Here is a 12,090-nt window from a genome sequence, read left to right on the forward strand (position 1 = left end):
TGTTCATCTGTGTACCTGTTCATCTGTGTACCTGTTCATCTGTGTACCTGTTCATCTGTGTACCTGTTCATCTGTGTACCTGTTCATCTGTGTGCTGCGTTAGTGTCCTAGTGGTACTACAGTAGATGCTGAGGAGACTTTGTAGCACTGTCTTGCCTACTGCCTCCTTTCTACTGTCTACCGCCTACTTTCTACTGGCTACTGGGAGGAGGAAGGAAATATCCAACAAATATACACTGTCTTGCAACCTAACTGATTGTCTGACCGACTAAAGGCCCTGGACGGGCGGACGGACAGACAAACAGACGGACGGACGGCGCTTGATTCTACTCGTACACAGACACAGACAGTACGGACTTTGACGTAGAGGGTGCTCCCCTAAGAGTACTCGCTCTGCGCACTGCGTACGTATCCTATATTCTCTATTCCTCTATTATCTATTCTCGATTCCCTGACCCATTCTTCTCCAACCGGAGAATTGAATCCTTGTGTGTCGATTGCTGGCGATGCCTGACTAAAGTGCTCTCTGCCGTCGCATGACTCCATCGTTTCACCCTTGCCATCCGGACGCTCGAATGCCATTCATTTTCTTTCTTGATCTTGACTTGCAGGAGCACGCGCGTATAGATTTCTCGGCGAGCATTGACCAGTGCTGCGTGCGTGCCATGGATTGTGGGCTTGTGCTTGAGACGCAGGAAGCCTGCTGCGTAGGCACTTCGGCTGGCTAACAAACACAGCCAAGTGTAACGAGGCGAGATATCGCTCCAAGAGACAAATTACGGCGGGTACTTCTCCAGAGCTAGCAGATTCCGCCGAGAATGTCGTGGAGAAGCTCTCGTGTCGGCCACACTCGGATGGACCGGAAGTTAATTATCGCCTTGCACTACTTACTGAGTCTTCAGTGCAATGACACTTGAGCTCGAGGCCTGTGTTGACTCTCAATTCATTTCGTATGCCCGTTCTGGCTCGTCCCAGGAGCTGCTTCCAAGTGGAATTGTTTCCTAATTGCCGTACCAACTCTCTTGACAGCCTCGACCATTTTCTCGGCCGGAGCTGCAGCGAAAGTTGTGCGGAAAAACAATTCGGTATCGCTGCCTCTCTGGGCCCTAAACCATGATCCTCGGGCAATCAATACCGACTGTTCGGCCGCGGCAAGGAATATGGCCTCCTCAATCTCGAGTAATGTGGAATGATCGACACTTCCATCGGGCTTGCGTCTAGATTCGTACAGAGGGTGTTTTGTCATGTCGACCTTGATCCAATGGAACATACCCGCTCTGGGAGCCACCCAACTGCATACTTCCGTTGGCAGATGTTGTTCGCATGCGTTGACGATGATATCCCTCCGCCGAGTATATTCCGCGCGGATATACATCAGCCACTCCAGGAAGCCTTTGTGGCCCCAGTTCTCTTCTAGTAGATTGTACAGATGGATCATTGCGAAGCCCGCAGGATTCTGTGCGCTGACTTCATTGTGACGCATGAAGCGCTCGATGATCTGCTTGGAGCCAGTAACCCAGCCGCAGCGGGAGCCTGGAGCGATAATCTTGGAGAACGAGTCGAGTCGCAGGACACGACCCGAAGTATCAATAGAGAGGTACGAAGGGACAAGATTTCCCAGGAAGTCCGCCACCACCACGGGCTTGAAGGGTGTTGGGACCGAGTGCGTCTGGCCCGAAACATAAGCGTCCATCTGAAGGAAATAGTATGGCTCGTCTTCGAGAATGTAAAGGTCGTGCTTCTCCGCCAGCGCGTATAGCTGCCTTCGTCGCTCAAGTGATTGGGTGCTAGCTGTTGGATTCTGTCCAGTGGGCACAGTGTACACCAGGAATGGTTTGGGCGCCTTCCTGAGAGATTCGTCCCATGTCGACAAAACATTGTCCAAGTGATCGGGCAGCATTCCATCGGCATCCATGTTGATCCCCAGCATTTTGCAGCCCAGAGGACTTACTGTCTCTATCGCAGTGCTAAAGGTATATTCTTCGGTGATGACATAATGCCCTTTCTCCGTAAACATTCGCAAAGCAATTTCCAGGGCGGAAGTGCTGCCAGCCGTCAGGCAAACATCCCAATCCGAATATGGCGGATGGTGAACGATTTCGGTATGTTCGGTGACGAATCGAACCAGCGCGCCCGGACCCATGGCTTGACCGTAATTGAGGGCAATCGAGAGGTCGAGGAATGATTTTCCTTCCCTTGCGTCGTACTTGCCGCTCGAGAAGTGCTTCCCAGATTTGGCCGTTTCTTCCTCCGAGAACTCGGGGGCGATAGGGACCTTTGCACTGAGCTCTTCAAAGGGGAAGTAGTCACTGGGCATGGTTCAGAAAAGGCGCGACCTCAAAGCAACAGTGGGAGTTGGGACAGACCTCGATGGCAATCCCCCACAGAGACTGATAGTATCCGGCTTGAAGTACCTCATAGCTCCCTTTAACGAGGAAGCCGTCCTCGCGCTGCTCTCGGCGGAGAGGCGATGATCCCATCGCTTAGCCTTCGGCTTCTTGAGTGCCCCTTTGCTCTTGAACATGTCTGCTTCTGAAAAGGCAGCGACGCCTCTTGAGGGCGGGGTCGACTTCTGGCGGTGTGGCAAGACATCGTCGAGTGTAAAGACCGGGTGAGTCTCGCCCTGGCTAAGGACAGGGTCATTCAGAACAATAGATGATGTGTCTGTGAGCGCCTCAGGCTCAGCATGGGGCGCCATGATGGTTAGATTCGGAAGCGGTCACTCGAGTAGGCTTTTCGAAACGCCAGGCAGGAGACCAAGTAGCACAAGTCAGTCTCGACAAAGCAGAATTTGCGACAGTTGAATGGTAAATGAGAGGCAAAGTAGGAGTAACCTCGTGACGTTCCCGTTGTAAGAATTACATACGACGAATTCGGGGACTGGATGGACGCAGAGAGTATTATGTAAATCAAAGAGTGACTTGAAGCTTGGTGACTGTGGCCTGTGACAAGGGGGTGAGGGCAAGGTGAAGGAGAAGGAAAGAAGCGGTTGACGTCGGCGTTTCCGCCCTTCGATGATTGATTACCGCGCCCTTGCTTGCTTATCGTCGGCGCGCCATCTCCGATCCGCCAATCACATTCCATGCCGAGAGAGCTCTGTCACGTGTCACTACCTCCGGTTTCGCTTGAAGGTACGTGGGTACATACCTGACCGCCATGGGCTGTGCAGCTGTCTTGTTAAGGGCGTACTTATGCAGCATCCTGGGAAGATAAGGGCCTTCGGCGCAGCTTGTCCACTGGTCACTTCACAGTCCTGTTCGGTGAGTCATCTTTGCGACAGATTAGACTGTCTGGTTGTGGAGTTCTGCTTGCGGGCTGAGTTCGTCCTCACTGCTGCTCTCGTGTTTCGTTGCTCTACTTTGTCTTACTCAAACCCTGGGGAATTGCATTCTCTTCGCATCTTCCTGACAACCGAACACTCTTGTCCCGGGACGGTCCGTCTCGATTAAACCCAATGCATCGCGATTCTCCCGTGTTCAGACAGCCCGCCCGTGGGTTCCTTCCCATACAGATCTTCGTGCTGCAAGTACAGTCACAGAAATATTAACGAGTGAAGCTTGACTTCCTTATTCCCGCTTCCCCTTCCGCTCTCCGTCCCACCAGTCCACCAATCCAATTGGCCGTGCTCGAGGAATGGGCAGACGGTGTACTTTCGTCCTCTGTTGCCCCAAAGCTACCTTCACACCCTCGCACCTTCTCACCGGGCGTCTTAAAAGTTGTCGCCGGTGATGCCGTTGTGGCCGGTGGGCACGGCGCTGGGATAGCCGTAGGAGCCGGTCGCGTCGTGGTCGCTCGCATTCAGCCCATGGCTCTGGCTCAGTAGTTCGCTGGCATTGTCGGGTTGGCCGCCTGGGTAACCGCCGCCTGCCGCGGCATTGCCCTGGGCATTCCCGCCGCCGGCATAACCGCCGCTGCTGGTAGGTCTGTTCTGGTTCTCGCCCCTTGTGGATTGGGTCTCATCCCAATCAGTTCAATTGTTCAGAATGAATTCCCCGTCAAGTGGACAAAGGAGAAGAAGTAGGGACGGGGGAGGGACACCGAACTTACTTCGCGATACTTGGACAGGTAGATCTTGAGGGCTTCCGCATAGTTCTCGAAACCAAGCGATGTCATGGCGAAGAGAATATCCTCCCCGTTTACCGTCTTGCGCTTCTCTTGTTGACATTTCTCGGATGCTGTGCAACGTGAGTCAATGATTCCCACCTGTGTGGAGATGAGGGAGATGGACAACGGACCTTCGCTGGTGATGAAGCTGATGAACTCGCTCACGCACTCCTGCATACACTCCTTGGCCTCTTTGGCGATTTTGGCGTTGTCGGGCAGGGCAGTCTTCATGATCCGGGCCACTGGTGCAAAGTTGTGTATGTTAGCATCTGACATGGACGACATGATTGCAGAATCCGACGATCGACCTCCATGACGCTTCTTGGACGATGAAGATGATTTGCGCTCCTGTTCTGACTTGGTGGAAGGCATGATGGAGGTGATGTGTGCTTCAAGTAGACTTTGACAGTGCTGTGTGAGTGGTCGAGTTACCGCACCAGTCAGCGTGTAGGAGAGCTGCGACCCAAACCATGGCTGAGGAGAAGGAGAAGCAACGACGAATGAGACGAAGCTGGCTAAAGAGCTGCTGCAGCGTCGCACATTCGGATTCGTACAGAGGGGAACTGCAATGTTCCCGACGCGCGCAAAGATGCATGGCTTGTAACGCAAGGGTCGAACAAATCAAAACCCCAAGGTCCAAACTGCGCGTCTGGTGACACCGGCCACGACACAGCCAGAACATGGGCGTCAGAAGACACGGACAAAATGAAAATTGCACCAACCATTTGCTATGGGGAGCCATCGGTCCTGCTCCTTGACCTCAAAGTCCAAGCCGGTGCCTTGTGTTCCTTCTTGATCGCGGTCCATATGCTCCTGCTCTTCACCAGATTGTGCGTTCTGTTCGACATCGGGTTCCTTGGGTGGGGAGGCCGACATGATGTAGTCCGGTAGTCTGAAGGATAGCCGCAGCGGCCGGATTGCAGGGCGAAAATTGCTTGGTTGAGGGCCGTGACCACGTCACACACTGGGGCGACACCGATGCAGAGAGCCTAATGCTGGCCTGCGTCACTCCCGGCGCAACAAGGTCAGACGATCGTCTTCGCCGGCTTCGGTTCGTGCCCAAAATGATGGTCGCCCGGCGCGCTTTCTGAGGGCTGACAGGCACCGAGGGCGAACAGTGGGTAGATGCGTTGTCGTGCAGGCGGGCCTGCACCTGTCTCGGTACCCTGCGAAGGGGCGTCGAATGAGGCGGTCTACCAGGACACCGGGTACGAATGACGAACTCGGAAGGCAGTAGACTAGGTCGAAGCTTGACCGGGACCACAGCTAGAGAGACAACCGGCCAGCAGGATGGCGGCGGCGAGGCGATGCGGCACGCGAGAGTAATGCGCAGTGATGCGATGCGGGCACGGACAGCTGCAGATGAGATGCAGGTCTGGTTTGCGGTCAGCCAGCTGGGAATGATGCCATTGGCGATACTAGTATCGGCAAACTAGCATCGCGATCTAGGATGATAATCTCTAACGGCACGAAATGGACAGGCAAATGAGAGGTACATACTTGGATGCAAACGCGCGAGGCAAGGCGGAAGACGAGGGAGAGACGAATGGTTGTTGATGTTTTGCCGATGAGGGCGGCAGATTATTGGAGGAAGGGCTACGAAATGCCCGCGGACGATTCACCTGGGCGCGCCTTAAGATGGTGTGTTTTGTTGATCCTATGGTAAGACGATGTTGCGCACGCGATGCAGATGCCAACGCGACAAGAGGATGAACAAGGTTGGGTAGAGTGAGAAAGACGATGATAGTTGGCGGATGAAAAGGGAAGCCGAAGTTGGTTGGATGGATGCTTGGATAGAGAGATGGAGGTGGAGTGCGTTGGAGGGGGAGCTGCCGGAGGGCTGTGAGGGCGCAGGCTGCCACTGCCACTGACGGCCGCCGCGGCTGATACGCACCCTGCCAAAACCTGAAATTGGTTTAGCTGTTTAAGCGCTGGTGGCTTTCGTGGGCCGGTGAACGCCGCCAAAGCACTTCCTACTGTTCTCGCACAGCGCGCTCGGACTGCCTTTGACCGAACTTGCGTGCCGTCAACGTCGACCTTGACAACAATGTCCCTCTTGCTACGCAGTACAGCTTGTCACTACTGCTTCCGTTGGCGGTGAACCGCTGATCTTCGGCCTCGTTACCGAAGCGTTCCACCGGATGCAGTGGCTACATGTAGAGCTGGCCCTACGAGCTACATGACATATTCAGCTGCCACCTTGCTTCAGCGTTCTCTCTCGCTTCGTACTTGCCCTGCGCCTGCCATCTTCTGACGCATTGCCTTCATCCGAATCGTGAGTCGGATCCGGTTCCGAACTGCCGAAGTCAGTATCGTATCGCTTTGGCTCCAGGCTCAGAACAGCCCCAGTCACCGACCGATGCTGAGACGGTCACCGCTTTACTGTCCATTTCGTGATGCCGTCCTGGGCTTTTCCCGGCGGCTAATGCGATTTCAATCCTTGATTTGGTCGACCCTTCTCCCTACCGTTTGCTGAACCGGGAAATCAGTCACGTCAAGCCCGAGGCTGTGGTCAATCTTTCTGACGAGCCCAAAGTCGCGGTGAAGCCACCGCCATCTCCCTTCGGCCTCGGTTGGCTCTGGCTTTTTTGGAGAGCAAAGCACAGTAATCTCATTTCTGGGCAGGGTGCTGGCTTTGACGTAGTCGACCACGGCGTCCTGTGTTCAGATCATACAAAGTTGGAGAAGCCTTCAATTTCCCTGAAGTGTGACAATCACCAACCAGCGGCGAGAAAGCACCATATCACATGAAGGGGACATGACGCACCGGCCTTACCAATCATTGACTTGTGCATGAAGTGACAGCCACCGTATTGGGCCGCCAGGCCGGACTGAGCCAACGTCAAAATTTTTCTTCTGCCCCTCTGTGCATAAGCGCGACGGGGTAGCTGCAGCCCTGTCTTCCCGGGCACTAAAACCGTTGTCAGAGGGAGATCCCGACATATTTTACTCGCTACACAATGAAGGGAAGCCTCCAATATTAATGTGCTACACAACATCCACAGGGAGCCACGCAGAAGTGCCACACGCACCAAGCCGAGCTCTGTCAGCCCTCGTGTGATTGTACCGAGGTCTCGCACGCGGGAGATATCACCGGCCACAGAAAATATGCCCCCCGGACCGAGCATGGAGGCACATATGTAGCGTCCGCTAAGCAGACAGTCACATGGTGGGAGTGGGGCCCCGCCTCACGTTGGGCACCGATGCATGGCGTGCACACCATGGCCGCGCTTGCTGGCTCTGCGCCTGCTCCCAAAAAATAGAAAATATCACAACCACTTCTACCTTAATCTGGTGCCCACGTGCTGATGTTGGCCATGGCCATAGTCCCTGGTCATTGCCAACACAACACGAGAGGTTGAAGTGGCCGGCTTCGGTGGTTAAGGAACGAGGCTGTTGCACTTAGCACCACAGTAATTAGGCTTCTACAAGTCAAAAACATGCAAGAAATTCGTCTTGGATAGGGTAGATATATTATGTCATGCCCATGCGAAGACGCATAGTGCTCAGTTATAGCAATATTCCAACGACGGAGAAGATGCAAAGGGGTATCATTGAAAGCAGAAACAACAGAAATTCCCTCCCTGGACTGGTTTCGTAACCATCGCACGCTTGAGCCCCAATACCGAGATAACCACCAGCTGGTCACATTGCCTGTATTCCCCCAGATATCGAGCCCTTCCACCGTCCACTCGCGGAGTAGAGCCACTTCAGTCTTCAGGGCGGCTCCTGCCCAACGACCGAGCTGTCGCCCGCATTGGCGACTCGATTGGGTGGTAAGTGACATCTCGATCGTCGAATATCAAGGTCCGTGTTCGATGCTCTGGGACCAACTGCTCCTCGCCACGATAGCGGTCGTCGAAAGCTGGTCCTCTAGTCTGCTCAAAGCGATACCCAATACCGTTGGTTTGATATACTCTGGGCATGGCGCGGCCCAACTCCTCGTGGCCAACTGCCCGGTGGACAGAGTAGCCTCCATCGAGATAGTGCATCCCGGCCGGTGCGTACGGCTCCTGATGACCTTTTGAAAATCTGTCGTGTTGGTCTGGGTATCTCTCCATGGCCATTTCTCGTATCTCTTCATACTTTCTTCCATCTCGATCATAGACGTATCGGTGCTGGTACAGAGGCTCCGCATAGGCTGAACCTCCGTCACGTACCTCTACGCTTTCGTGTCCATACCGAAGCCGTTGTGGTCGCTCAGGACTTTGTTCCATGTATCTGCCACCAGCACCGGAGCTAGGACCTCGCGAGACCTCGTAACCGTGAACTGATGGAAGTGAAGGGCTGTAATGTTGTTGAGTTGCGGCATTTCCGGGAGGTACAGGTGACCCTTCCAGTTCGCGTATAGGTAAAGAAGTCCTATGTGCTGGAGGCGGGATAGGAGGAACATGGCTTCCGGAAACACTGCTGAATGTGTCCCAGCTCTGGTGCTGCAGGGTTGACTCCCCGACTTGACCCGACAAGGCCGTGCTGGGACGCATTTGGTATGCAGGAGGGCGCAAGATATCGGCGCGGGCATTGGCATTCCTCGAGGTGCCTCCGGAAACCATGGGCTCCAAGCTGTCCAGGAGATCATCCACGGCATTCTCGGTCGCGTTCTGATCGACGTCTAGTCTCGAGGTATCCGGCTGATGGGAGGAGGCTCCTGGCTCCGAGCCTTTCTCTCTATGACCAGAGATATGACTGGTAGCTCTACTTTCTCCTCCAGTTTCAGACCTCGGTCCACGCACTCGTGAAAGTGACCCACCATATGAAAACCTGGACGAGGAATCTTCATACGAATAGACCATGGAGCTCTGGGAAAGTGGCTGTTCTCTCCAAGGTTCCAAGTCACGTGAACCATGATGGTCCCGAATATGATCCCAACGCACCCCTTCACTCGCGAGGTGGTGTGGTCCTGTCCGCTGGCCAAGCCCTCCGCTTCTGAAGGAGTCTCGGCGATATGTTGCCCCTGTCAAGGCCCTATGTGGCACCCAGCCAGTGTGATATCGAGGATCGTGTTCATCTTCCATGGCAATCCCCGAAGCCTCGGACCTAGCTATAGACGATCGCGTAAAGGTCTCTGCTCCAGCTCCATTACCAAATCCGGCAGTGAAGTGGTCCACGTTGCCCGGATTATAGCTCGACAAGGTTTGGTAGCTGGTTGGCACGGTGTGAGGTGCGAAGTTATGTCCAACTGGATTCACAGGTCCAAGCTCCTTCTCACCTGATGGTGGCAAGCCACGCGGGAGGTTTGATTGCGAAAGTTGAAGCGTTTGACCCTTGGGATCACTGCTAGTTGTTCCGAGGGCCCAAAGAAGGTTCGGATGCGGATCGAATGGAGGCTCGATGGGCCAGTCGGCCTCCCAGAAAACGATGCTGTTGCCGCGGCTGAATGCGTTGGTATGTTTGGAAGCGAAGTGCTGAATTATAGCCTCGAACGCGAATAGTTTCTGATTGGTGTCGCAGACGTGGCACAGGAAGAGGTAATTCCCGAAGCGCTGGGTGTGCGGTTGCACGAATTCTGTAAAAGCCCACTTCATATCCAGCAAGTTCAATTTCCTGCAAGCTAAGGACTCCGGATCTTGTGGGAAAGCGGTGCCTTTCAGGGAAAGCATGTGGTCTTCTTGGGCAATGGCCTCGTCAAAGCGGTGTCGTATGTGGCAGAGAACCTCTGCTGCGAACTTACTTGCCGTGGCCTTTGTCACAGCGCGACCATCCGACCAGGTCAGATGTATGAATTCATCAGCAAATTTTCTAAGCTTCTCGCGGCTTGGAACTTTCAGCCCAAGCCACATGTGAGTGGTGTTTTCCTGAGCAACGCGCTGTTCTTCCTCCACTTGTTGGCGCTTGGCTTGTTCCACAGACGGACCGCTATAGGCAGCCCTGAGCTCGCGTTGTGCGGCATCCGCGCGTTGGGCCAAGAGACGTGGTCTGAGCACTTCCCAGCCCTTGTCATCAAGAGGTAGGGATATTAGAATCGCAGCTTGGAAAGCATCCATGTAGGTCAGAGTAGTAGGCATGATGGGAGGGCTTAGAGCCAGGCAGCGCCTCTCAATCTCTTTGCGACGTTCTGCTCTGGCCGCTTTTGCTTCCTTGAGACTACGTTCGGTTCTTTGACGAGGTTGTCGAAAAGCGATTTGGCCCTGAGGATCCTGAATAGGAGATACTTCGGTAGTTCTAGATGGGTCAGGCCGCGAGTTGGTGGACAACTTGCCAGCTGTGTGCTGGGATTCTGCGTGGGACAGGGTTAGCTCTGATGCCGAAACTGCGTGTCCCCTGGAAGGTTTGACGCATGCAAGAAAAGAAAGAGGACTGATGATGCCTACCGCCAGAAATTGAGCCAGATATAGACGACTCCAAGGCAACGTATCCTGAGGATGGTGTTCCTGCGCCAGAACGCAAATCAATTTGCTGCATGCGGTCAATCTTTGCCAAAGTGTGCTCTTGACTCGATAGAGTTCCTAGATTAGCACGCCCGGCGGTCTCTTTGTGGCCTAGCGTCATGGGGATCCTGGAGAAGCCACCGTGAAGCTCCCATTGCTCGAACCGAGTTGCGTCCGCGTTCCTCTCTCGTCCAGCAGTTTCGAGGCCCTTTTTCCATTCACCAAGTGTGGCAGCTCCCAAGGCCTCAACGCTGTGGAATCTTTTTTCAAGCTCTTCAAGTTGAGGTCGGAAGTAGTACTTGATAAGCTCAAGGTGTGGAGGCGGGGCCTTCTGCAGAATGGCTGAGGATGGAATATAATTCATGTCCTGCGTCATGATCGCGAAGGGTAGCCCAGAACGTAAAGCCGAACTGCTCGAAAAGGCCAATTCTGTGTCCTGCAAGTAATTAAACAGTGAATAGGGATTACGGCTCCTAGGAGACTCACCTTCACAAGCCTGGGCTGGAGACAACGGCCACATGATTTCACACGAAAAGGCCAAATGGAGCGAACGTTGTCCAAACCAGGTCCGGCATTCCAGGGATTGGATGTCGAGTAAGACAGTTGCTGGGTGGCCTTCTTCCCACAGTATTGGCATGAATGGCCACGGACAAGTCTCCACATATCTAGCTCGGTCATTGCATCCATAGGCTTCGGGAATCCGTGGAGAAACGTCTTGCGTGAATTGGTCCAAATCGAGTCCTGCTTCTGTACGGACAAATGCTTTATCTTGCTAGACGCAGATTTCGGGGGCAGAGGACACGTGGGATCTAGAAGGGAACGGAATGTACGATTGACACAAATCAACCGCCCAAGAGTGATGGGGTCAGCGAAAGTGAAGACGTATTGTAGGATTTCGGGAGGTAGATCCATCAGCGTCAACAAACTTCGCATGGAATCATCTTTTGATTCCATTGGGGAGTCCACAGCGCCAATGAAGCCGGAAAGTCTTGGCCGTTTTCTCTTCATGTCGACTGGGTGTGGTACGCCTGTTGGGTGGTGGTCCAGACGCAATGGGATAGCCTCAAATGAGGAAGAATTGTTTCCCAACTCTGGAGACCGCAGTCTCTTTCGCGAGCCTGGGAGAGGCGCGGAAACCGAATCATCCCTGAGATCCATGGCGAGGGCCGCTAAGGATCATTTGCACACACAAAGGAAATGGTAGATATAATGAAAGATACAGAAAGAGAGAAGTCAGAGCCTAGAGCCGGTAGCCAAGTGTGCTAGCCGGCTTAGTTCTGACGAGAAAGACAAGGAAAGCATGTCGAGCAACGCAGAACGTGTGCTCGACAGCAAAGTGTGCGGATTGTGACAGGCAGAGGCCGTGTCTGGTGCGCCTGGATTGTCCGGTGGTGTCGATTCCGGCGTCAGATGCAGCACCAGCTAGCAATCGTGTGTTCCTGCAACACGCTTTCGCGAGAAAGAGCAGCTGAGGTCGGCCGGGTGATTGTTATGCGGCCGACCAAGGGAATCCGTGGACAGCTTGGATTGACAGATCTTCAGTCGGGCTGGAGGGGGCATAGGCTCGAATGCTCCAGGGACGTCAAAAGCGGTAAGTACACCAAAGATAATAGCCTGC

At 54.0% G+C, this 12,090-nt stretch overlaps 3 protein-coding genes across 3 annotated transcripts; all 3 read right to left on the reverse strand.

Moving 5' to 3' along the window:
- Window positions 1–943: 943 nt before the first annotated feature.
- Window positions 944–2,698, reverse strand: G647_02757 (uncharacterized protein; the record flags this gene model as incomplete). The annotated part of the gene is made up of 2 exons (XM_008727103.1): window positions 944–2,309; window positions 2,367–2,698. The coding sequence occupies 2 exons, from the start codon at window positions 2,696–2,698 to the stop codon at window positions 944–946; spliced, it is 1,698 nt and encodes a 565-aa protein (XP_008725325.1).
- Window positions 2,699–3,709: 1,011 nt separating this feature from the next.
- Window positions 3,710–4,980, reverse strand: G647_02758 (nuclear transcription factor Y subunit beta; the record flags this gene model as incomplete). The annotated part of the gene is made up of 4 exons (XM_008727104.1): window positions 3,710–3,955; window positions 4,048–4,175; window positions 4,236–4,346; window positions 4,827–4,980. 4 exons carry the CDS (start codon window positions 4,978–4,980, stop codon window positions 3,710–3,712), a joined length of 639 nt encoding a protein of 212 aa, XP_008725326.1.
- Window positions 4,981–7,814: 2,834 nt separating this feature from the next.
- G647_02759 (uncharacterized protein) lies at window positions 7,815–10,848 on the reverse strand (the record flags this gene model as incomplete). The annotated part of the gene is made up of 2 exons (XM_008727105.1): window positions 7,815–10,321; window positions 10,416–10,848. The coding sequence occupies 2 exons, from the start codon at window positions 10,846–10,848 to the stop codon at window positions 7,815–7,817; spliced, it is 2,940 nt and encodes a 979-aa protein (XP_008725327.1).
- Window positions 10,849–12,090: the final 1,242 nt, after the last annotated feature.

Source organism: Cladophialophora carrionii (assembly GCF_000365165.1).
Source record: "Cladophialophora carrionii CBS 160.54 unplaced genomic scaffold supercont1.2, whole genome shotgun sequence".
NCBI lineage: Eukaryota > Fungi > Ascomycota > Eurotiomycetes > Chaetothyriales > Herpotrichiellaceae > Cladophialophora > Cladophialophora carrionii.